The 23,460-nt window shown below is 43.5% G+C and overlaps 1 protein-coding gene across 4 annotated transcripts; it reads left to right on the top strand.

The window, feature by feature from the left end:
- Positions 1–163: 163 nt before the first annotated feature.
- On the top strand, positions 164–23,441 carry LOC107222408 (cholecystokinin receptor-like). Of its 4 annotated transcripts, none has more exons than XM_046744383.1 (5): positions 164–212; positions 2,291–2,988; positions 17,319–17,516; positions 20,889–21,062; positions 22,337–23,441. In XM_046744383.1, exons 2-5 carry the CDS (start codon positions 2,688–2,690, stop codon positions 22,855–22,857), a joined length of 1,194 nt encoding a protein of 397 aa, XP_046600339.1. In that variant the 5' UTR covers positions 164–212; positions 2,291–2,687; the 3' UTR covers positions 22,858–23,441. The 4 variants fall into 4 exon arrangements, with proteins under 4 accessions (XP_046600339.1, XP_046600341.1, XP_046600338.1 ...); XM_046744385.1 differs by having other exon boundaries at positions 167–212; positions 2,471–2,988; XM_046744382.1 differs by having other exon boundaries at positions 173–223.
- The last annotated feature ends 19 nt before the right edge of the window (positions 23,442–23,460 follow it).

The following is a 23,460-nucleotide window of genomic DNA, read 5'->3' on the forward strand; positions in this document are numbered from 1 at the left end:
TTCCGTATGTGTAGGTGTGTAGGACTCGTACACCGCTATACGCAAGTGGAAAAGCCTAGTTCGTGGTGCGACGCGAGCGGAGCCACGGATCAACCCCGAGACGCACGCGGCTCACGCAACCGACAGACCCACACAATCATCCCTGACTCGATCCCAGTCGTCAGCCACCGGCTCTCCGGGACGCACGTGGCTGTGGCTTCATCTTGATACACGTAATCAAGTCGTAATTACCCACTTCCTACTGTAAATACACGCACGATGTGATAAAACGTACGTCTCGGCGTTGATCGACGCACGCGGTGCTTTTTTCACTTCGTAGGATTTTTTTTTTTTCTTTTTCTCTCTCTCGATATTCAAATCGGATCGGATAATTATATTCCAAGGCTTAACGCGCGGTCGTATTGATTGTTTTTTTACCCCACGGCGATCAGGGGCGTGTGGATTTTTTTTTTTTTTTTTTTTTTTTTGTTCTTTTCTTTCACACTAGCGAATTTTTGACACGGTGAATTTAAACGAAAGAATAATGACGATGATTTGAGGAAATTTGTTGATTTGTTTTTTTTTCGCCTTTTTCTTTTTATATCCTTTCGCCTGGCGAGTAAACGAGTTTAAAGCTTTCGAAAGCTTTCGAAAGCATTTTAAACTCGATTCGCGATACGCGCGCATCTTAATTGCTTTACGATTTCACGAACACGTCCTGGTTGTGATTATTTACCGACATTATCGTAGATTGTGTTGTTGGTAATGCGAGTATAATGGAGGCACCGGCTGATTGTCCGATTCATTTTAATTAACCCAACGAACCAAGCCGTCTAAAATATTGATAGTAATACACACTGGAGCAAGAGTTCTGTAAGCGTCAGCGGTACCTAATCCTTGTAACAGCTGGTAGAAACACACTATGATTTAATAAAATTTTGTGAATAATTTCACCGGGAAGCTTGTCTTCTTGTTCAAATATCGGAGGATCATATTTCGATATTAGATTGCAATAAAATAAAAATACCAAGGTTTCAGAATCTGCAGATACATTAAACAATTTCCTATTTTTTCATACAATCCAGCCAATTAATTTATCATCACCGCGTCCCGAAGAAAACTTGAAAATTTCATATTGCTGTTTTGATTCCGTTGACAATGTTTATTTTCTTTTTGGCAACTTTGCTCTTAACTCCCGCCGTCTGGTTTGTTCTCCAAGAATAATTGTACAAGTGTTTATATTTGAGCGTGTATACATACACACTGCAACGCACTCCATTCATACAAACACACGCATTCTCATCTAAAGTCGGGTGTATAATTATCGCACGAGTTCTGCTAACTCGACTGGCATCAAACGTCCCACGTACCTGTGTACAATATAATCCACGATTCACGTCGAGTCATTATCCATTCAACGAAATGACGGTTATTACACGAGTTTGTTTGTCCAAATACTGGCACAGCTTTATCAAAGTCAGATAAGCTGATTAATAATTGAGGATTCTCTACCCTTGTGACAAAAGGGATTAAGGGTGACGACAATAAAATAAACGATCCGACGATCCTGTCGCGCAATTTAAAATCGCCTGCAATAGAGGCTGAAATTTTTGTCGCGTATACTTAAATTTATATCGCGATATCCGCGAAGACGTAATTTCGCACTTACGCTGTCTGCCACGTGATGAGGTGACGAGACCGTTCTTTTGACTGAGGAAAGGGCTGCTGGTTATAAAAATTTATAAAGGGGAGCAGAAGGCGCGAAAATTCAATTACGTGTTTTTTCTTTATCTCCGTGTGTTTTTTTTTTTTTTTTTGTTTTTTTTTTCTCCTCTTCCTCCTTCGTTTTTATTCTCACTTAAGATTTTTTATCACTCGTACAGCACCCTCGCAAGGAAGAGAATTTAATCTCTCTCCTTGGAGCTTTTATGAAACTCGAGGTGAAAATTTGATCCGAATTTGGATTATCCCTATTACTTGTCGAATGAATGAACGAACGAATGAATGAACCAACGCACCTCCATTGCGCAGATACTAATTACGAGAATTATTGAAGGTCCTTAAAGCATCTTGAGTGTAGGGACTAGCTCCTCCTTTATATCCTTTCATCAATCTCCAGGATCAACATAAATTTCAAAGGTGCATCGATTCGCCGGCCCCAATGTAATCATCATTTAACAACCTTGACGTCATGCCTGTAATCAAATAACGTGTCACCCCCGTTAATCATCGTACGAATCTGAAGATTCATAAACAAATCATCAGTCATATTATTTGACGATTTGTTTAAATTTGTTTTGTTTTTGTCCAGTCTTCCTCTGACCCACAAAATATTCACCTCGTTTGAATAAATTTCTGCAATTCAACGTAACTAAGCCGAGAATGATTTCGACCGAGACTCGGTGAAGCTAAAACACAGATTTCACGCTTTTCATTGAATAAATAATCATGAAATGACGATTGACGATATTTCACTACTAATACCTCACAGTGAAAAATGAACATCGATTGAACCAAGGTTTTTCTCGCTAAGTCAAAGATTCGAAACTGTAACGCCGGCCGATATTTTTCTCGAAAAAAGTGAAACGAGGTGCTTACAAAAGTAAACTCGAACCTGACAAAACGACGAAGTGATGAAGCAACGACTGTTTCGGTTGTGCAAAGTGGTGACAATATAGTCGGGAATAAAGAAGAACACATGCACGAGAATGGAGAAATCGGATTCGAGCTTTTCGACGAGAATCGCCAACGCCCGGTGGGACATGGTCTACGTCCAGATACCGCTTTACTCCCTGATATTCCTCGCCGGAGTAATCGGGAACATCCTTGTGATCCTGACCCTCGTACAGCACCAGCGAATGCGGACGGTGACGAACGTCTTCCTCCTGAACCTCGCTGCCTCGGACATAATGCTCGGTGTTCTCTGCATGCCGTTCACCCTCGTCGGCGCCATCCTGAGGGACTTTGTCTTCGGCGAGGTGATGTGCAAGCTGGTACCCTACCTCCAGGGTGAGTCGGACACGTTTTTAATATTCGTTTTATCCCTCTTCCGTAAGTTGCATGCGCATTAAGCTCGCAAGCGTCGTTCGTGTTCGCTCGTACGCGTAACTGATATATCGCAACGATACACGCCCTTCTATTTGCATACGTTGTACGCGTAACGTCACGCGGCCTCGTGTGATAACGGCGTTATTCGACCGGGCGAAAATCTCTCTGTTTCTGACTAAACGGTCGTAAAGAACGAGGCGAGATCCATCCGTCAAACAACCGCGACTCCTTATATCGCCTTTCCGGCGGTAAATCCACCCCTCAAATTCGAGATATTGTATTACACAGAGGGTGGATTTTGTCATCACGTTCCTTTTTACTCATTTTTATATCCGTACCTTCGTCAAATTTATTCGCTCTCCTGGCATTTCGGGGGGAGGGGGGATTTATGTTATCTCTTACTCTTGGGATTTAGTCGCAGTCTCGAGGAAAATAATATGCGACGTATAATCGCGTGGCGGTAAACATCTTCTCAACGAAATATTAATATTCCCTAATACTTTTATATGTTATGTATAGGTATGTTATGTATATAAAAATATTATTGATACGAAATACGATATATCATTAAACGATACGAGGATGACTTACGAACGGGTATCGTTAAAACTGAAGTGTCGCGAGAAATTTTTCTCAACTCTTACCGCATCAATCAGCATGTACGTAAGAAACGCGCTCTTCGAATTAATCTCGCGAATTGAAATTCTTTCGAGTTTGAAGCGCGGCTACAGCTGAAAGAATAAGGATCAAAAAAGGGCTAGGCAAAAGGCCTGTATGTAGACGAGGATACGTTCGGGTATGTATACGTATGTATATTCCCACGAGAGAGAACGGGATGGAAATGATATTGAAAAGTTTCGAAAGGACGCGACGGCCGCGACCTTTCTTCCACCCTTTGGATTGTGTCTATCTAGGCATGAGACTGACAGGAGCTGTACTTTTTGCCGACCCGACTAGAAAACGAGCGCTCTATTTTCCCGTTTTTTTTTTTTTCAATTTCTCGACTTCTCCTTTCTCATTCTATAGTATATTTTTCTCGCAACGACTTTACCGGGGATTTTCTCATATCGACGATGTTATTTTCAGCCTTGCCCTGTTTCAGCCTTACGCTACCTGTTCGATATCGCTCACGATTTATTCGCATACTTCTTTTACTTCAGCCAGGTACTCTACATGATCTGGAATTCGGTGTGTCCGGTATCGAAACGCGATATCTCAGCGTTGCGCTTGCGTGTGTATAAGCAAACTAGATTGGAGATGATCACGAATCGGGGGGGGGGATAAATCAAGCTGCCCGAGCTTTTTTCACTCTCGGGATTATTATACCGATTGATCACGAATTCCGCTCTCTTATCAGACCGAAGAACATTTTGCCCGACGATTTGGAGGAATAAGAAAATATACAGATTCGCTAACATTACGCGTAATTTTCACAAATTGGGTCTTTCCATTCCCCTGAGCAATTGGTCCGAATCCTTCCTAACTAGACGATAATGTAGGTGCAGTTCAACGATATTGAATGAATCACATACTCGTATTTTCGATAAAAGCCGATCGATTCTCATATTCGAAAAAAAATAGTACATCGCGCCGGTGTCTCCAAAGAGAATCAGAAGGAGGATTTCTAGACAATTTCTAGAGAGTGAAAAAAGAGTTCGAAATTTTTTTTAAAGAGGGGCGGACAAGAAGAGAGTCACGTTGATGAGACGGTCGGGCGGAAAATAAGCGGAGGGGGAAGTTACGGCCAGAACAGGGTCCACTTTGGGCTGAGTGCTTCTCAAGTTTCTAGACCAACACGTATGTAGCAGCACGGTGCTGATTAAACGTCGTGCCAAAAAGAAAGGGATTAATAGAGTGAGCAAAAAAAGGGTTAAGTTGGGTTAATAATAGTAACATGAAAAAGGTAAATGAAACGAGTGTCAGGAAAAGAAGAGAGGGGAAAAAAATAAATAAAAAAAAAAAAAATGAAACGAAAATGAAAACGAGAATGAAAACACACCGGACGAAAGAAGTCACCCTCTGGCAAATTGTTACCGCCGCTCGAATAAAAACTCGAAGGAGAACTGTAGCGTATGAAACAATGACGAAAGAGAATATAATAATAATAATAATAATAATAATGATAATAATAATGACAATAACAATAATCGTATAAATAATAACAGTAATGAGAATAACAATTCGTAGAGCTGTTCGGTAGATGTGGACCTGCAGGCGTTTCGTGACGACGCGCATAACTGTTGATCGTTCTTCCAGCGATTTAGCAATCTCTGCTGAAAGGGCGTTTTATAGGTATACCATATTGGCAGGACATGTGTGTGTGCGTAGGTACCTATGTTCGTATTCACGGGAAAGTAATGGAGAGACAAGCAACGTTTCGTGATATCTTTTATTACATTCGCGGAGAGAAGAGAGTAAGAGTTGCACTTAAAATAGCGCGCGTAGTTATGTGCAGACTGAGGAAGAAATGTCCGTTCTCTACCTTGTAGGTATTCACGTGGTAGGAAAATCGCAAGGAGAAGTAGGCGTGTGTAAACAAGCGAATGAATATCCTACTCGAGATCCTGGCGGATGAGGGGAAGGAGAGGAAAAAATGAAGACATCATGGGCAAGAGGGAGGGGAGCTTCGAAATCGGAGAAACAAGCTGGCCGGCGCAAAAGCTCGTAAGCGCAAAACAAAACCATACATTACGTGTATTATGTATGTGCGTGCACATATTTCGCGAGAGTCGAGTGGCTTCTCCTTCTTCGTCGTAAGCAGCTTCCACTCCTTCGCTGTACAAGGGTTGATATTCAAAGAGCAGAATGGACTTTACGACCCCGGCGTGCATGCGCGGTCTGAATATTCCACTCTCGATCTTCCAAGGCTTACGCTGAGGTTTCGAGGCTTCGTCTAGTAACCGAAATACCTGGGCATCCTCAGACGACCTCATAACTATGTCTGACAATGAGCCCGCCTCCTCCTCAACCTCCTCAACCTCCTCAACCTCCTCAACCTCGTCGTCCGCAGAGATACCGAGGTACCGAAATTACAGATAGACCATCGTAACGTCAGCATAATTATATCACTAATCGCGATGGCGGCGATGCTTTGACGTAGTTTTCATCGTGGAACGGCCACCTCGTTAGGTACTGCGAAAATTGCCGAGATGAATATCGATTCCGTAATTTTGTAATCAATCTCTTTATTCCCGCAAACATCGAATTCTTAGATCACGATTCAACGGAACGAAGTTGAGAAGAAAAAAGATACCAACCAACTTTTACGAATAAAGCTTTGAATTACGTAAATGTTGTTTAAGATCCTTGCAGTTTGTCGACATTCTGTTGAGAACAGTTGCTTGACTGTTTATTCTAGAGTGTAAATCTTACGCATGTATAATAACTATTAGCATCATACGTATTTTCAAGCAAGTTTTCAACAGTTTTTCTACAGCGAAATCCATCGTACGCGTAAATCTTTCACAATTAAAAATCGTAGACAGTTTTACGAGTCAAAAAAAAAAAAATGGTACCCGCTGTTTCCAAATAAATTCAAATTTTAGGGTACAAATACTTAGGGAGAAAGTACGTCAGAAAAAATGCCCGTTTTGACGCGATAGGCTGAACCCTGATTTTATCATCAGATCTTGGGAGGTAGTCTTTTTTTTTCGCAAAAACTGACCCCAGCATAAGAAGATAAAAATTTCCCAATGCCCACCCATCCGTCTTCGCTTCTTGTTTGGCTCAGACCATTTTCGATGCATAGTAAGTTGTTGGGCGGTCTTATCAGGGTGAGCTTTCAGACTGCCTTAGATTTTGCCAGTTATCTGTAATTCGGTAGGCTTTTTTTTTTCTCCATCCGTCCCTCTCGAAGAGCCGAGCGATAAATTTTTGTCCGAAAATTGGAAGTGAATTAAATTTTTTTTATGAATTTTTTTCCAAAGCGTCACAGGGACGATGGGATTATCGCGTCGGCGGTAGGGATGTTGTCGAGCTTTCACGCGAGCTTTCGACACCCGGGGTAAAAGACGACGGAATTGAATCTGGTTTTCGAAATAATGCCCAACAGCTACGTGTGATAATAAAAGCGACACCTTGGATTTCAGGCCTTCTAAGCCACTCGAACCTCCGGCGCCACGCCCCGTCTGACCTCCACATAACCGGGGTTAAGGCCTCGCGTGAGTCCGCTTAACGAGAGAAGACAGCTAAATCTCAGGCTCGAGCCGATCTAAAGCCGAAAAAAAGAACGCGACCATCGATTCTGCGCCACAGACAGCTTGTCGAAACACCGTCTTCCCTCAGCGTACACTCTCTTCTCTCTCTCTCTCTCTCTCTCTCCTTGATTACACATCCCTTTATAACACCGCAGATTAAGGGCTCATCGAACTTATACAAGTGGACAAGCAACACGTTTGACAGTTGCGAAGGTGAAAGCCATCGGCGAAAGAAAGCAAGTAAAACGTAGACGGTGAGAAATCGGAGAGGGATGAAATAATTAATCGACGGTGCGGAGAGTGAATTAATCGATCGGTGTCCTTGTCCCGAAATCCCCTCGAGATCAATTCCCGAAGTTACGAAGGAAACGCTGAAAATCATTGCAATATTGCCGTCGTCGAAGAAAGCTTCGTGAATTAGCGAAAGCCATGCAGCTCGAGAGTCGAAATTCGTCCGCGACTCATTATTCCATCGAACTAAATACGTCACCTTCGTATCAATTTTCCTCTGTTATTCTCTGTTATTTTTCCTCCATCACCGCGTTTGATTTTCAAAATACCGGCCTTTTATTTAACCTTGAAAGCGTTCACCGCAGGCTCGAAGCCAACTAGCTTAGGTATGAGGGGATAATTCAGGGCGCACATAGTTCGGTTTGGTATCCAACGGGACACGGGGGATAAAGCCGATGCCACGGCGTAACTAAGGGGCCCCCGAGCTATTGAATAAAACAAACGCGCTAGAATCATTCCTTGGCGTGACTCTGCAAACAGAAGATTCGAGCTTCGGGACGCCTCGACGGCACCGTAACTACTTGCGGTTTCGGAAGTCTGAGCGTGTTGTTTTTTTTTTTTTTTTTTTTTTTTATTTTTTATTTATTTTTCACTTTCCTTTTATTCCGTTTTATTGATATTGAAAAAACGCCCCGCCGTGCTTGACGGAATTTGCAAAACCTCCACGGAGTTCAGACACAAGAGGCCGGCGTTGCTCAACGCAGCAACCAGCCATTTATACCCCTGGGAGAGTAAAATGTTTGCTCAAAGAATTGGTTCGGCTAATTCCTATTCAAATATTTTCCATCTCCCCGGCACCTTCCTCTTTTTTTATCATATCCATAGACCGCGTATGATAAACAAAATTACAAATGATTGTTGATTTTCTTGAAGAAGAAGAAGAAAAAGAAGAAGAAACCGGAGGAGGGGGAGAAGAAAATTTTCTTTCAAATCGCAAACCGCAAACTCACAACTTATTTGTTTATTTATTTTCGTTTTTTCAAAGTTTTATTTAGCGTGAATTCAAAAAATTCAATTCCACGAACAGGATTACCTTCGTTTCTTGTTTATTTTTTTATTCCTCGGCGTGTTTGCGGTACGAGAATTTCTAATTCCGCAAAAATTCCGAATATCATGTACTCCATTCCGGACGCGGTGTGTCCCGGCAAAGATACCTCGGATTTTGCAATTATTGCGATATTCAAGCACGCGGTTATATTTGAAGAGCGAGCGGAGAATCCTCGTAATGATGATAAAAAATGTAAAATCCGTTTACACGTATCCACCGGATCTTTTTTTCTTCTCTCTCTCTCTCTCTCTCTCTCTCTCTCTCTTAGCCCACGCTTTATAAATCTGCTTGTTCGTCCCACTGGTATAATACAGAGGGTTGTTTAAACAAGTTTGAAAATGTTCCCAAAGGTTGTTTTCAGAGCCACCGAGCCCGTAAACTCTTGCCCGAAAACTTAGCTACAAGATAATATATATTTCAACAAAATTAATCCGTTTGAGTCCATTAGACTCACGCTCGCCGCGAGGAAAGGGCTAATATATAACCCCGGTTTAAAGGGGAGCCCCCTTTTGTTGTTTTACACACGCTCGTACGTGCTAATTCACAAACGTGTGTACGTTGTATAATACAAAGAGAGACATTTTCGGTAAACCGGCTCGAACAACAATTATTCTCGGGGGGGGTGGGATATGAAAATTACTTGAATAAATTTCATCCAACCTCGAGCCGATTAAGTCGGCCGATCACGCACTTCGTTTCTCGCGTTTCGTCGCTTCCACTATGACATACTTATGACCCTTTATTTTCGAAGTATTCACCTCGAGATGGTCAGACCTAATTATCATTCGCACACGGCCTCGCCGATATTACGGACGCAGCCAATTAGTTATCAGTGGACCTCAGGCCTAATCTTCTCGTTTATTAACTCAGACCCGAGGGGCTGAAAGCGACCTACCGCAATTCCCAGGGTCTTATATATATATAAGGACCGCGAGTATGAGAGCTCAAATCGGGGGTAGGGGAGGTCGTGGAGCTTCTCGACTTCATCGGGGTCAATTTCCACTCGACCTTATCACCGGGGATTTCTCTACCCGGCAGTTTGTTGCCCGGAGGCAAACTGCGCTGTTCAAATTAGCCCTGGGGGGATCAGGCTGCAAGCAAACAGCAGACACCCTTTGAGTACCGGATTCGTCTGACGAAGCACGACTCTAGGTTTGCCCCGTCGCAAATCCGGCTTAACCACATGATGACCCGTATTTCGGATCGGATCAGGGAGTTATACGTATATGCGCGATATGTGTGTCAAGTATAAGTATATATATACGATATACATATATAATAGCACTCGGTCATCTCGGCAAACCTCTAATAATCGAACCCCATTTTTCCGCCTCTATGATTCGACAGGGTCGGTTACTCATTAGCTGGAAATGGCGAGATAACCGCCGCGCCGTTTATATAAGGGCCTAAACTTTGACTTCGCGGTGTCAAGGTGGTCTTATCGCAACGTGTGCAGCGTTCAAGTGGCCTGATTTCCCGTGAGATATCATCCCTCGCATTCTTCCACACACACACACACACACACACATCCAGGATGCCCCCGTGACCACCTGTTATGCCTTAGTTCTCGTCCTCGACTTCCTCAGACCGACTTTTGCGTCCTATCGACACTTATTCCCAGCCTCGAGCAGTACGTCTCGAGTTATATATCGCAAGAAACACACGTATACCAGCTCTCTCACGCAAGAACGAACTAATTTAGCGATCGTTAGGACTTCGGGCTGTGGAAAAATTCCCAGACTCGTCGTTCTTTCCTTCGGCGGGTATAAGTTGAAGGACGCGCGTTTTCGAGCTCGGTATTTTCGAACGACTCGATGATAAATATTGCATGAAAATGGAGAGGGGAAAAAAAATAATATAAATAAATAAATAAATAAATAAATGATTGAAAATGAGAAACATCCGATTGTGCTCAGGGTGGGTAGAAAACTCGTACGCGACGTCAACCCCGCGAATCTATTTTCCCCGGGAGATTGATCCGCGTTGCAATTAAGGGCCGCGTTTAGTGCTCGGTATGTCTAGGCGCTTACCTAACGCGGAGATAACAGAGTGGTACAAGGTATGTGGGTACATACCAACCCGTGAAGTCGGCGCTATACGCTCGGTAGGAAGTTAATCTCTCGCGCTCTATAAGCCGCGTCTGACGTGGTAAGAATGCCTCGTAATTATTCCGACCAAGTTTTGAAGCTTTCGGCGAAGTTCTCTGCGTAATCCAAAAGCTCCTATCTATCTATCTCTCTCCCTCCCTCCCTCTCTCCCTGCTCAGCTTTGTGCCGTGGAAATCGTGCTGCCATTTGCACGCTAGAGCTCGCGTATATACCGACTTTCTTCGGCCTGACTAATTGCACCCGTAATTGAGAAGTTGCTCGCTCGTTTCTATTCACTTTCGTCCACGGCGGGCCGCCGTTAAAGGCTTCGCCGTATTGTAGTTTTCTGCACCGAAAACTTGCCTGCCATGTCGAAGAAACCTGCGGACGTCGGCACGTACGCGAACTTTGCGCAGAGTTGGTGACTTTGGGTGAATATTCATCGAGCCCCGCCTCCGAGCTTTTGCTTTTGGGAAAATCGATCAAGGATCGGGAATTTGTCGAAGCTTTCAGGTGAAATCCTTCCGCCAGGAAACAAGCAATTAGTTCTACCACTCGTCGACACTCGTTGCGACCCTTTTCCGTGGGACAATGAGATTTCCTTTCCTTCCGAAATGAGAACGGGAGGGGAAGAAAATGAGAAAAGGATTGCAATAAATTTCGTTTGAGCCTGGTATCGAAATTTTTCTCTTCGTCTTATCGGGAAATTGGAGCGTTGCTTGTTTCGTCTTTCAATTACCTTGGATACGAATCTCGGAAAATAAAGTTTAATATCCGTGTACTGAGGATTCTGTTAAGACGAAAAGAAAACGAGATAAAGGAAGGAAATATCAAAGTAAATTCTAACGCGTTAAAGATACGGACTGTTGAACGTCAAAGTACCCTATTATTCTAAAAAAAAAAAAAAAAAAAACCCATCTCTTCAATCGCGCCGAAAGCGTAAAAAATAACTGAACCCTTATTATACAGAGGCTGTAGTTTAACGACTTTTTACTGCAGCGTTAAAGTGAAAGAATAAATGATTTTAACGGCAACCATTCGGTTCAAAGTCTATATAAAAGGAACATTAAAATAAGGGATGGAAAAAAAAACATTGACACTGCTCGCGAAGTCAAATCAATCTTCCATTTTACGACGCGAAACTTTCCGCTGAATATTATCCGAAAAGAAAACCAGCCCATTTTAGTTTGCCAATCTGCAGTCGATATTCCGATCGAGATAATTTATTTCCCATTTATATCCTCACATCAGTATCTCGCAAATGTAAGTAATCTATGAGAGGATATTTTTCTTGCATAATGTATAACATAAATGGATTTATCCCGATACGCTTCAGGCAGAATCGTGCTGACTGTTTAAAAATGCGGGATCAGCGCCGGAAGCAGCCGGAAGTCTATTTTCTATTCAATTTTCTCGTGTTCTTCACATTATTTTCACCACAGCGACCGAGTTAACTCTCGGAAAAAGTAGCAAGGCGTGTTTTATCCTCATTTTTGTTCGTTATTCCGTAACCACTTACCATCGGCATTTCCAAGGCTTGTCAACTTCCGGTGACAAGGGAACGTCATTTCCTTGGTACTCGCGGAGCGAGCCCAAAGCTACGCGGTATACATTATATATTTATACGTCCCTGACCTGCGGGGATAATTCTTCGGTCGTGTTATTTTTCAGAGCTCTCTCGGTTGTTTTTTTTTTTTTTTTTTTTTTTCTTCCCTCCCGCTTCTCTTCCACCGCGAGAGGGAATTAAGGAATCGACGTCCCCTCGCATTAATATTAAAGCTCTAGGAAGGTAAAAATTGCAAGTACAACTCGCCCGTTAACGTACACGTATAAATACAGTGTTGCGAACTTCCTAATTAGGTAATTTTTTGTTTTTCTTTTCTTTTTTTTTTTTTATACACCCCGGCAACTTTGTCCTCCCGCATCGCTCAAGCTAATGCCAACGCTAATGCAACTTCAATATAATACAACTCCAAGTTTCGAACGGGGCGTATAAACTTCCCTCGAAAGCGTCTCGCGTCTCGAGACTCTGCAACGGCTCTTCGCCACCTGCCGCCAATCTCGCACCCATACATAGGACACCGTGTAATATCGAGCCAAAATTCGGGAAGATTTCAGGGGGCTGGGGGGGGAGAAATATGTCAACCCCGTTGACGACGATAAAAAATTCACGAGGCACCGATTCTTTAAGCCTTACTCACACGTCGGGGGCCCGTCTTTCCGCTTTACGATTCCACCGACTGCAGGGGCGGCTGATTCTCGATTATACCCAAGCGTGAGGTATTCGCCGATTTTCACCCCATTAAATAACCGTCGCTGCTGGATGCAAAGCCAGACGATGAGTTACCGTTTTCAGACTAACCCGTGCAACGGCTGATCCTTACCTCAGTTTTCGCCTCGCAATTTGAGCTGAGTGTTGCCCGACTCAAAGTTTGCGAAACTAAATTAATATATTATTTTATTAAATTCCAACCCCAGGCAAATTCTACCGTCGTTTCATCTCCCTTCCTTGAGGGAATTTCAAACGGCTTGGCGAGGCGGATTGCAAGCTCGCGTTTCGATACGGCTGGAACTGCAGAAGCCGACGCGACGCGCCCCGTTTTTCTACCCTCAAATTACCGTCGTGAGAACCGTGCCGGTAATGAATTTAACCGAGCAACGTGACCCGTGTCCGTAGGATCTTGATGGGAAGAATTAAATCTACCATATTTTGGAACTGCAAAGTTACGCAATAAGACGAATGCGGGGTAATTAGAAAGGCAACGGGAGCGAAGTTGCTTCCGGTTTTATTTATCGTTGTACGTTGGAAGAATTTTCTTAAAACCTCCGAGTGAAATGAAAATTCACCGAATAAACTTCGTTCGATCTGTTTTCCTTTGGTCAGCAATCGCGGAGGTGATAAAATACAAATCGTTTGATCGAGCTTCTACGCTATTGGAAAGCCGAGCTTTCAAATGTCACTGTAGAATTTTAATAATAAAACGACAACATTACACAGGCTGCCAACCAGATTGCCACCCCTTGTATATTTGCACTGTATATTTTTTATACGCCTGCAGCTTTATTATGCATATACATATTATACGTAAACGTGTACAAGCAATATCAATATTTGCTTAGGTATTTGTTTATTTTTTTTTTTCCCCCGTTTTTTCTCCAGACCATTTTTCCCTCTGTGCATATTTGCGAGAATGCGTATAACGCGAGAAGGGCTTTTGAAATAATAATCCGTTCGTGCACGCCAAGTGAGAAAAGATTTTATACGTACCTGCATAAAGTCTGATGCGATCGTAAATTCGCGATCAAACAGCAATTGATCTCTCGAATTTCGCACCGTTCGGTGCCAGGGTATAAAAATTTAATTTCGTCGATCGCGTCTGCTCTCTAATTCTCACCCGTAATTTTCATAATTCGAGTCTGCTGATTGTGAGATCCGATCTCCAAAAAATGGGCTGGCTTCGTATACGTATGTATATACACGGATTGTACGTAACATCGACCAAGGCAATGTTACTTTTCAATATTTTTTTTTTTTGTCCGATCTTCTCCTATAAATTCGAAACCTCCGCGCTTTACGTCTGATCAAATCCAATCGTGTCTCCCTTATCTATGCGTAGCTACTTACGGCGTGATATTTCTTCTCTGAGAAAAGCTCTCTCTCTCTCTTTTTTCAAAGTGCAAGAATATGTATATATCCTCGCCCCATTTTCCTCTCACGTCTCAAGGTGACACACGATAACACAAACGCACAGTATCTTTTTCTCTCTGCCCCTCCTAATTTTCTTAAGATTCCATCCAATTCATATATTTGAATAATTTTCCTATCGCGTTACCAGGAGCTTCCAACTTCGCAGCGTTGAATTCTCACGTCGCGTCGCGGGAAAAGGCACCTGCTGCCTTTTCTTGGTGAAAATTCAAAGTGAATGTTGAACCCTTTTGAAGACTCGTCCTAGCTGTTTCACTTAAACAAGATCAATTAGAGGAAAAGCGAGAAAGAAAGAACCAAGAAAGAAACTATATTCACATAATTAATTGGTTTCTCGTTTCCATTCAAATTTTCAATCCAACGGCCGACGCGTCTGTAAAAAAAAAAAAAAAAAATCAAGGCAGAATACGCTCCAACGACAGAGAATTTTCCATAAAAATACATACAACGTCTCCTACTCTACGTATAATAATACGCGGTGTTCATGCATACGATTATGTGGCAATGTTACAGGCATGTATGGCTCAGACACACGTGGCGCAAGGTTTCATATCGTAAATTTTCCAAGCTTTGGCAGCGATTCGGCAGCTTCTCATACCAGGATCTCGTGAGACTTTTCAGGGAGAATGATTTGCCGATCGCGTAAACGTGACCCGGTGCGAAATACGTTCGGGCACGTGGATCGAATGGGGCAAAACTACCAGTCGAACCGAGCATAATGCATCGACACATCGCGAACAAACCCGGACCCCGAATAACCGAAGAAACCAGCCGCGAAAAATACCAAGGCCGTAAATATACGGACATTGATCTATCGCGGTTAAGAAACGGAGGAATTTTGTTTCTACCCCCCGTCTAAGGATCGGTGTGACGCCAAATTAAATTGAAAGAAGAAACGACCAGGGAATGGAAATGAAAACAATTTTATCATATTCTTTGTGTGTGTGTTTTTTTTTTTTTAATCTCCTTTTTCTGTTCGTTTCAAGACACTCGATTGATCACGTGATAATATATTCTTACCGCACCGGGAGGAATTTTTCATAATAGAAATTTCAACCGATTTGCTATTCTTAATCGTTTTATCGATCTTTCGAATATTGTAACACATTTACATACCTGCATACACTGCCGAGCTATGAAAATTTCTTGTGCGAATTTTGTGATTGCGATGCACGGCTGCCCTTCGAAGACCTTGTACTTTTTTTTTTTTTTTGCTCCATACGATTGCAGCCTGCAATTATTCATCTCTGGGCAAAAAACGCGTGACGACGAGCTTACGTGTAATGGAGAAATTCTGAAAAAACCCCGGTCGTATTTTTCTCCATATGACAGAAAATCTGTCCTTCGGTGTTAAATAATGAATTTTCCGAATGTTTCTTTGTGCCATTTTTTATTTTATTTTATTTTTTTCTTGCTGTTTTATTTTTTCTTTTTTCTTTTTTTATGCAAACAACTCTAGCTGCATGCGTTGGGCATAATCGTACGAAGGCGGTTTTTGTCTCGACTGACACATGACGCATTCTCGTTATCAAAAGAGTAAAAAAGCCACAGATGATCAAGCGCGTGAAACGTGACCCCAATTACGAAAGGTCAGAGAAAATTTTTCTAAAGTACGAGATACTCGTCAAATTTCACGTTGATCGAACGACGTATAAAAATCGTAATAACCTCTTTTCTCGCCTTTACTTTGAAAGTTTTCTCGTTTTCGTCCCATCTCATTCCTTGGCATATTGTCCCATTCTTCGGTGGATAAAAACGTGTCAAGAATTTCGATATAAGCAATCAACGTTTCTGATAGAGCGTCTCAATTTCGGGAAACAATTAGACCATAGACGAAGCTAACCCGAGCAAGACTTTTTTTGATGAAGCCAAGTGAGAGAGAAAGAAAAATAAGGACAAACAGATGTAGAAAAAAAATGGAATCCATCAGGACGTAATTCATTTACCTGTGTATTCCTTAGTTAATTTTCAGTCGTCGGTTTTTCTGCCTCGCATTTTATGGCTTACGCATTCGCGTGTAAATATCGAGAAAAGTTCTGGCAGCTCTTATCAAGAGCCCATTGTGGTCCCGTGAAGATAATACATACACCTTCGCGTATACGTATAAATAATCGTGCAAAAAACGAGCGGGACGAAAAAAAAAAAAAAATTTCTCATCAGCCGTCGACAGAGGCAAACCTAATGTCAAGAAAAAATAGTAGACTATTAATTTTTTTATCCGAAGAAACGAAAGAGTCCCAAACTTTTCTTTTCCATCTGTATTACAGGTACGTGGGCAGGTATTACTATACGCATCACGAGACTAATACGCGACAAGTTTTTGAATAAATTTTCGTAGAGTTTATAACTCCTAAAGAGCGATACGATAGAAATGGAGAAACGTAGGGGAATAAACCGGTCGATACAAACTACAGGGATAAAAGCCCGAAGAGTGCGTCTCCTTTTTCGTCCATTAAATCCCCCGAGACTCGGTGCAGTGAAAATTATCTGCACTTTCCTTTCCGCGGGTTTGGATTATCGGATTCCGAGTCTCGTCAGGGAGGAAGAGAGAGAGCAACAGAGAGGTGGGAAAATACTCCGGCGGAGAAAGCAAAGTTTCCTAATCGCGAGTTGGAACACGTGCCTGACCTTTGACAAGGGAGTTACCTCGTATACTTCGTTACTCGGTTAGCCCCGGATTTCCGCGGCACTTCCGACGCCATATGCAGTCGAGTGAAACCTACCCGCGACTAATACACACCTCTATATGCGGTTTTCGAAGGGGCTGCAGCGCAAGCTCCGGCAAATTTTATTCCTCCGGCGAGCTTTTATCGCCCCGCACAGGTATAAGTATGCAATGCACCCGTCATCCCTCGGCCGCGGCCACTCTCCACGATATTATTCTTCTTCCTTTCTCCCCTCCTCTCGTCCCCTACGAAATCAGCATATCCTCTCACGTCTCATATATCCGCGATGTGTTTCAGCCTGCACGGTGTCCGTCTCCGCCTGGACCCTCGTCGCCATTTCCGTCGAGCGTTACTACGCCATATGTCATCCACTGAGATCACGTCGGTGGCAGACCTTGTCCCACTCCTATCGTCTCATCGCCGTCATCTGGACCGGAAGCCTTATTCTCATGTCGCCGATAGCCGTACTCAGCGAGCTCAAACCTACCAGCAACGGTGAGTAGCTGTTTTTCGTTTCACCCTCGCCCGGCCGATTGATCACGGCCGGATTGTTTATTCGAGTCACATTCCTCGGGGTTTCTCCCGGGGTTTAGGGCTGTATCCGTGCATTGCGGTCGAGTGAAATCATATCGCGCGGTTCGGTTCGGTTCGATGTTATCTCGAGTTCCCGGGGAAGTTACCTTGGAAAGTAGGGCGCGACATATGGCGGGAATCGTAGATGGAGAAAGGGAGAAAGTGAATGGCGTAAGCCGGTTGAGTGAGTGCTGCAAGATTTCTCTCGGCTGAAGGGGAAAACTTTTCCGGGATAAGGGTGCGGAATAAGTCCCGTGAGCGAGGCCTGCACCAGAAACTCGAAATCTTAATACGATGACAGCGCGGCAACTCCGCGGTACTTTCGTAAGCGAGAATCAAAAGTTATTGTTTTTCACCCGTCGCGCACCTACCCTTACACCCGCACCCCGGGTCTATAATTCATGAAACTGTCGCAGCCGACTCCGGCGGCGTTTCATTCCCATCGCAAGACTCGTTCGAGCGGCCCCTTGCCTCTAATCCATTAGAGACTCCTATTTTCAACTCTGCCAATTATCCGCGAGCCTTCAGCGTCCCTTCTATCCATCCAACGAAAGCTGCGCGGCTCTGCGCGAGCGCAATAAACGATCATCACTTCGCTCGTTTCCTTCTTGATTAACCGTCTCATTCTTCTTCGGCTTTCTTGCACCGACTTTCTTCCACTAGCTAATCTTTTTCTGTTCAATTAACCGAGTACAGGGTAAATAAAATCGCGAACGAGCTAATTCTTCGAGACAATCTAAACTCCCCGGCGAATAATCGATCGATGAATGCCTTGCGATTTTTACAATCAATACAAAAACACCTTATACAATTAACTATCACAGCACGCGAATATCAGATTCTATGCGACGAAGCACGAGACAAAAGAGCTCGCTCGACTTAACGGTCGAAAGGTTAAAGGGTCGCCGAGTAATGATCTGGGTATCAAATTAATTAAACGACTGATTATAACAGGCGTCGAGGGGCGTAATTAAGCCCTAATTAAACGACTTGGAAAGTGGGATACGTATAGTGGTCTCAAATGCGTGCGGAGACCGGCGAGGAACATGTCCGACACGTGATCCGCGCTAGCTAATTTCGCAAATGAATTAACGGATGTTACCCGTTACACGCTGCTAATGCGAACACGCGTTTCGCGTACGTTTGAAGATGCGAAAAATGCCGGGGGTTTGCGGAGGGTTTCGGTAGAGTGGGAAAAAGCTCCGGCAGGAACTGTGCCGGGTTGAGAGTATCATACGTCAGAGTTAGAAGGTGTCAGACTTGCCGGAAGCTCGGCGGCGTATCCGGCCGGGGACCACTTTCTCTTGAAACGTATACCTTCTGTATTTCTTCACCTCCGTTTCCCTCCTTCACCTTGTTTTTGCGACACGTTTTACGACGAAATTTATACACACGAAAAAGTCAGCGGTGTTCCATCACCGTGCAAGCTGCTTTTGCGCATCGGTGAGGAGGAAATTATGCTTTCACTTCGGTTGATTTAGCTCGCCGATCGTTCGCGTGACGGACAAAGGACTTTGGCCTACCATTGTCTTTCGCAGACCGATCCCATCCGGCCGCTGCCCGAGTCCTGACAAAATGGCGATAAAAGCTCGCCTCGAAAAACCTTTGACGGCTTGACGGAGTGCCTTCTATCCTTTTGACGTTGGGAAATTGTTTTCTCATCAGATTTTCACTGTGCTTCTATTTTATTTATTTTTTATATATAATATATATATATATATATATATTATATATGTACACGCAATCTTGCTCTTAGCGTCGATGCGCGGATGCTGACACAGAATTCAAGGTAATTCGTCGATAAAAAAAACCTGCAGCTGTAATCGATCGAGCACTCAAATTTTTTCCAAGCAAGCTGGTCGGTATTTTCAGATAGTGTTTATATTATAGCGTCGAAACTTTGCTCTGTAGAATGACTCGGAGTGATCAATTTTTCGGTGAAATTAAGCGAACGCCGAGACGAGTTTCTCTTGTTTCAGAACTTATCGAGAAATCTTATCAGATAATTAAGAAACATCAATTTTCAGTCTCGGTGTAATAACGGCGCGGAAAAGGTTTAATTTTTTTTCTCCTGCTACTCTACGGAGATAATGATAAAAAAAAAAAGAAAGAAAGAAAAAATAAAAGTCTCGTTTGTAACTCTCGGTTTTCGAGCGAACGGCGTTTTTTACCTAGGCTGGAAATCCGCGTGTATAAATCACCGACGTATCTTGCGGCATGTGTCATGTCACGTCGTTCCACCTCAGCCTCAAAAATTGACTGAAATATTAACGGTGATCGGATCGGGTGTCCGGCAACCCTTCAAAAAATTCCCGGGATTTTCATTCCCCCGTGGTTTCGTCGGTTCGATCACCCTCTCGCGTATCACGCGGTTAGCGATGATTTTTTCCATTCCCATCAAGGTTGTAAGTCTGGAACGTCGTTTCATCTCTGCGGGAAGAAGAGTAGGTACCTGTAATAGCGCCGGGGGGAAGTAGGGAGGGGGAAAGAAGCGTCGGATGAATATCGGCCCAGATTTGATCCCTCTCTTATATTCCACCTCGCAATCTTCACCCCCGAGCTGTGTCCTTTTCTCATTGTATTTCTTCTTTCTTCCTCTTTTTTTTTTCCTCCTTGCACTTCTGATTTTTTTTTTTTTTTCTTTGCTCTCTCTCTCTCTTCTGTCCCGCTTCTCGACGCGGTCGGAAAAGATGCTCGGAATTGCTATGACGCGACTCTGTCACTCGACCTCCGTCACGATTTAAGAGCTCGAACAGAATGGACGAGGGGTTGCGGTGAACAGAAAGGAATGACCGCGTGTATCCCGTTATCGCCAGCACCCCGCTGGCTTTCTGCGACAATCAGCGCCTTCTGCTGGTGGCATTTTGCCATTTCAGGTCCGACCTGCTGGCTCGTATTATACCAAAGAAAGAAAGGATCACCCAAATCGGGGTTATCTCGTCTGCCTCGTAACACCGACTATAATTCTTTGCGGGGTGAAAAAAATTGTCCACTAAAAAAAAGTTGCTAGAAACTTGCGTTAAACGCTGCTAGGTATAAATCAGACAGCAGCCCGTACTTTTCTCCGGGCTTCTTTTAAAGTCGCGTTCGTCAAACTGTCGAGATTGAACGACGAGATTTCATCCCCCGGCTAATTTGAAACCCGCCCCGTTATGATTCGTTGATCATTTTTTACTACGGCGGGAGAAAAATTGAGAATTTCTTGTGAAAATAAACGCAACGAATATACCCGTTCTTGAATCGGTTTTCCGCAGGCACTGATCACCGCTTCTTTCTCCCGTTTCTTGTTCCCAGGGCACCAAAAATGCAGGGAGAACTGGCCCGGTCACGGGGAATACGAAAAGGCCTACAACCTGATCCTCGATGCCGTCTTGCTAATTTTTCCGCTCATCATCCTGGTCACGACTTACACCCTCATCACCATCACTCTTCAGAGCAGCGTTGACCCGACGGTGGTCAGGCATTCAGGTTTGCGAACAGATACTGACAATATATTACCTCGCTTCCTTTTCCTCCGCGGAGCAGCGTGTAAAAATGAAAATCAGAGCGGATTATTATTTTTTATTTTTTTTTTTTTCCACTCTTCCCCCATAAATTTATCCCCAATAATTCATTCGAGTTTTGGGTGAATTTTAATGCCCGCGGTATATTACAACTCGTATATCATCTGTCGCGATACTGCGGCGACGTTCTTATATATATATATATATATATATATATATATTCGTTCCGCGATCTTGAACTCGGAAATTCGTAATTCACTTTGGGAATAATTTTGTAAGCCGGAAAATTAGCGGTCGAGTTCAACCTCGTAATGTATTACGAAAATATTATTACGTATGCGGAATTGTCGAGAGCTTCGTTCGTCGTTTCGTGATTAATTAATTTACTCTTTGTGGCTTAATTATCTGGCCAAAGTTTAATCGTATCTTTGTGCATAATTTGCGGCACGGTTTTACGCGAAAATCTTTTCGCCGACAGACGAGGGTCAAAAATATCTGCACGCTTATTATTCTTACGTTAACGGATTAGTAAAACAAGTTTGCCGCCCAAGGCGAGCGGTTTTTACTCCCGAGATATTCGCCGGCGGAATTGATCTTAGTTATAAATTTGAATATGCGAGATGAAGCTTATGGTAGTTTTATTGAAACTATTTTTATCTCGTCTGACTTTTAGATTCTCGCTATGTTATATCACTCTACCCTGTTCATGTCTTCGCAATGAAAAAAGATACGTTAATTTCAAGTATATATAACATAGTCCTTAACTGTTGTTTCATTTTTAATCTTTTTTTCTTTACATTTACTAAATAAAGACTCGACGATTCAAGCGTGAGTGAAAATTAGTGAAGAATTGTCAAACGTTGCCCTAATTTATTTTTCGGTATTATAATCACAACCGATCAACACGATGAACAAATTTTCATTTGTTACGATTGCTGCGGAAAATTATCATTAAACGAGTATCGTTGGAACAACGGTTTGAACACTGTTCGACTCACAAGAAAACGTGGTGCTTGAATAACTGTTCGGTGTCATTGCAGTTGCGTAGAACAAATTTTCTGGCATTTTATTGCAACATCGCCGTCGGTCCGTTTGATCTACGAGAATTTAATCAGTCTATCTGAACCTCGTGATCGTCTCGTCGTTGCACCGAGATCAATTCGTTGCAACGGCTTCAAGAAAAAGCTTTTTTCGATTCAAGTAACTAACCGGCGATTTCCTTCGAAACGGTGATTTCAGCGGCAAACGGCTCGGTGGTTTCGGAGGTTTACCTGGGATCGCGGGGCGATACGTTGACGCGTTGTTCCTTGAGGACCTTGGACAGGACGCCGTCGTCCCGACGGAGTTTGCGTCTCGTCGCGAAGTCGTCGGTGGGCGGAATGAAGCCGTGGGACGATCAGGGCGAGGCGTCGCAGCGTTCGACTCGGGGCCGTTCGGCGATGTTGAAGCGGAAACGGAAGCGACGGATAGTCGAGATGCTCTGCGTCGTGGTCCTCGAGTTCTTCCTGTTCTGGACGCCGCTCTACGTGATAAACACCGTCGCTCTCTTCAGCCCCGACGCCCTTTACGACGGCCTGAACCCGACCTGGATAAGCTACTTCCACCTCTTGGCGTTCTGCAGCTCATGCTGCAACCCGATAACCTACTGCTTCATGAGCAGCGGATTCCGCAAGAGTTTTTCCGGACTTTTCACCGGCTGCTGCAGCCGGGCTTGCGGCTGTCGAAAACGAGCCGAAGGCCGGTACAGAGAGCCTCCGTAGATCGCGGAGGATTTTGTCGATTTTATTCTACCTGGATGACCGGGAATCGGCGATCAATTTGTCCCGCGTATCGCGCTAAACGCAAGACGATGCATAATTAATCGCTCGAAAATGCCCGAATGGGACGGTGGAAAATCACTCGTTGTTTCACAACGCCGAGAGGCACGCGAGAGGTGGAATTTGAGTCAGCCGCCGATTGTTAAAAATCGGCCGGCTAACCGATCGAGGGGTACGCGTCTGATACGCGGGACGAATGAATAACAATTCGACTATATACGAATTATCTTTTGTACAATGTAATTTCAATACAGTCCGCTTGGCTCGTGAAAATTACAAACGGCTTCGCGTTTAACATCGATTAATTATTTCATAATATATTACGTCGCAAGCTGTAAATTAAGCGATGCCGCAAGTCGAAGATCGATCGTTACGCTTCCTTCGTTTCACTTAAAAATTATCTTAACACGTCTGTACGTATTTGTTTAACGTGTGAATACAATTAGACCGAATCGATCGTCCACTCGCCGCATTAAATAATCAATCGTCACTTGTTTAGTGCTACAATAAATTAACGTGTAACGAAACGATATGTTTTTTTTTTTT

The sequence above is a fragment of the Neodiprion lecontei genome, chromosome 6 (assembly GCF_021901455.1).
Source record: "Neodiprion lecontei isolate iyNeoLeco1 chromosome 6, iyNeoLeco1.1, whole genome shotgun sequence".
Taxonomy (NCBI): Eukaryota; Metazoa; Arthropoda; class Insecta; order Hymenoptera; family Diprionidae; genus Neodiprion; species Neodiprion lecontei.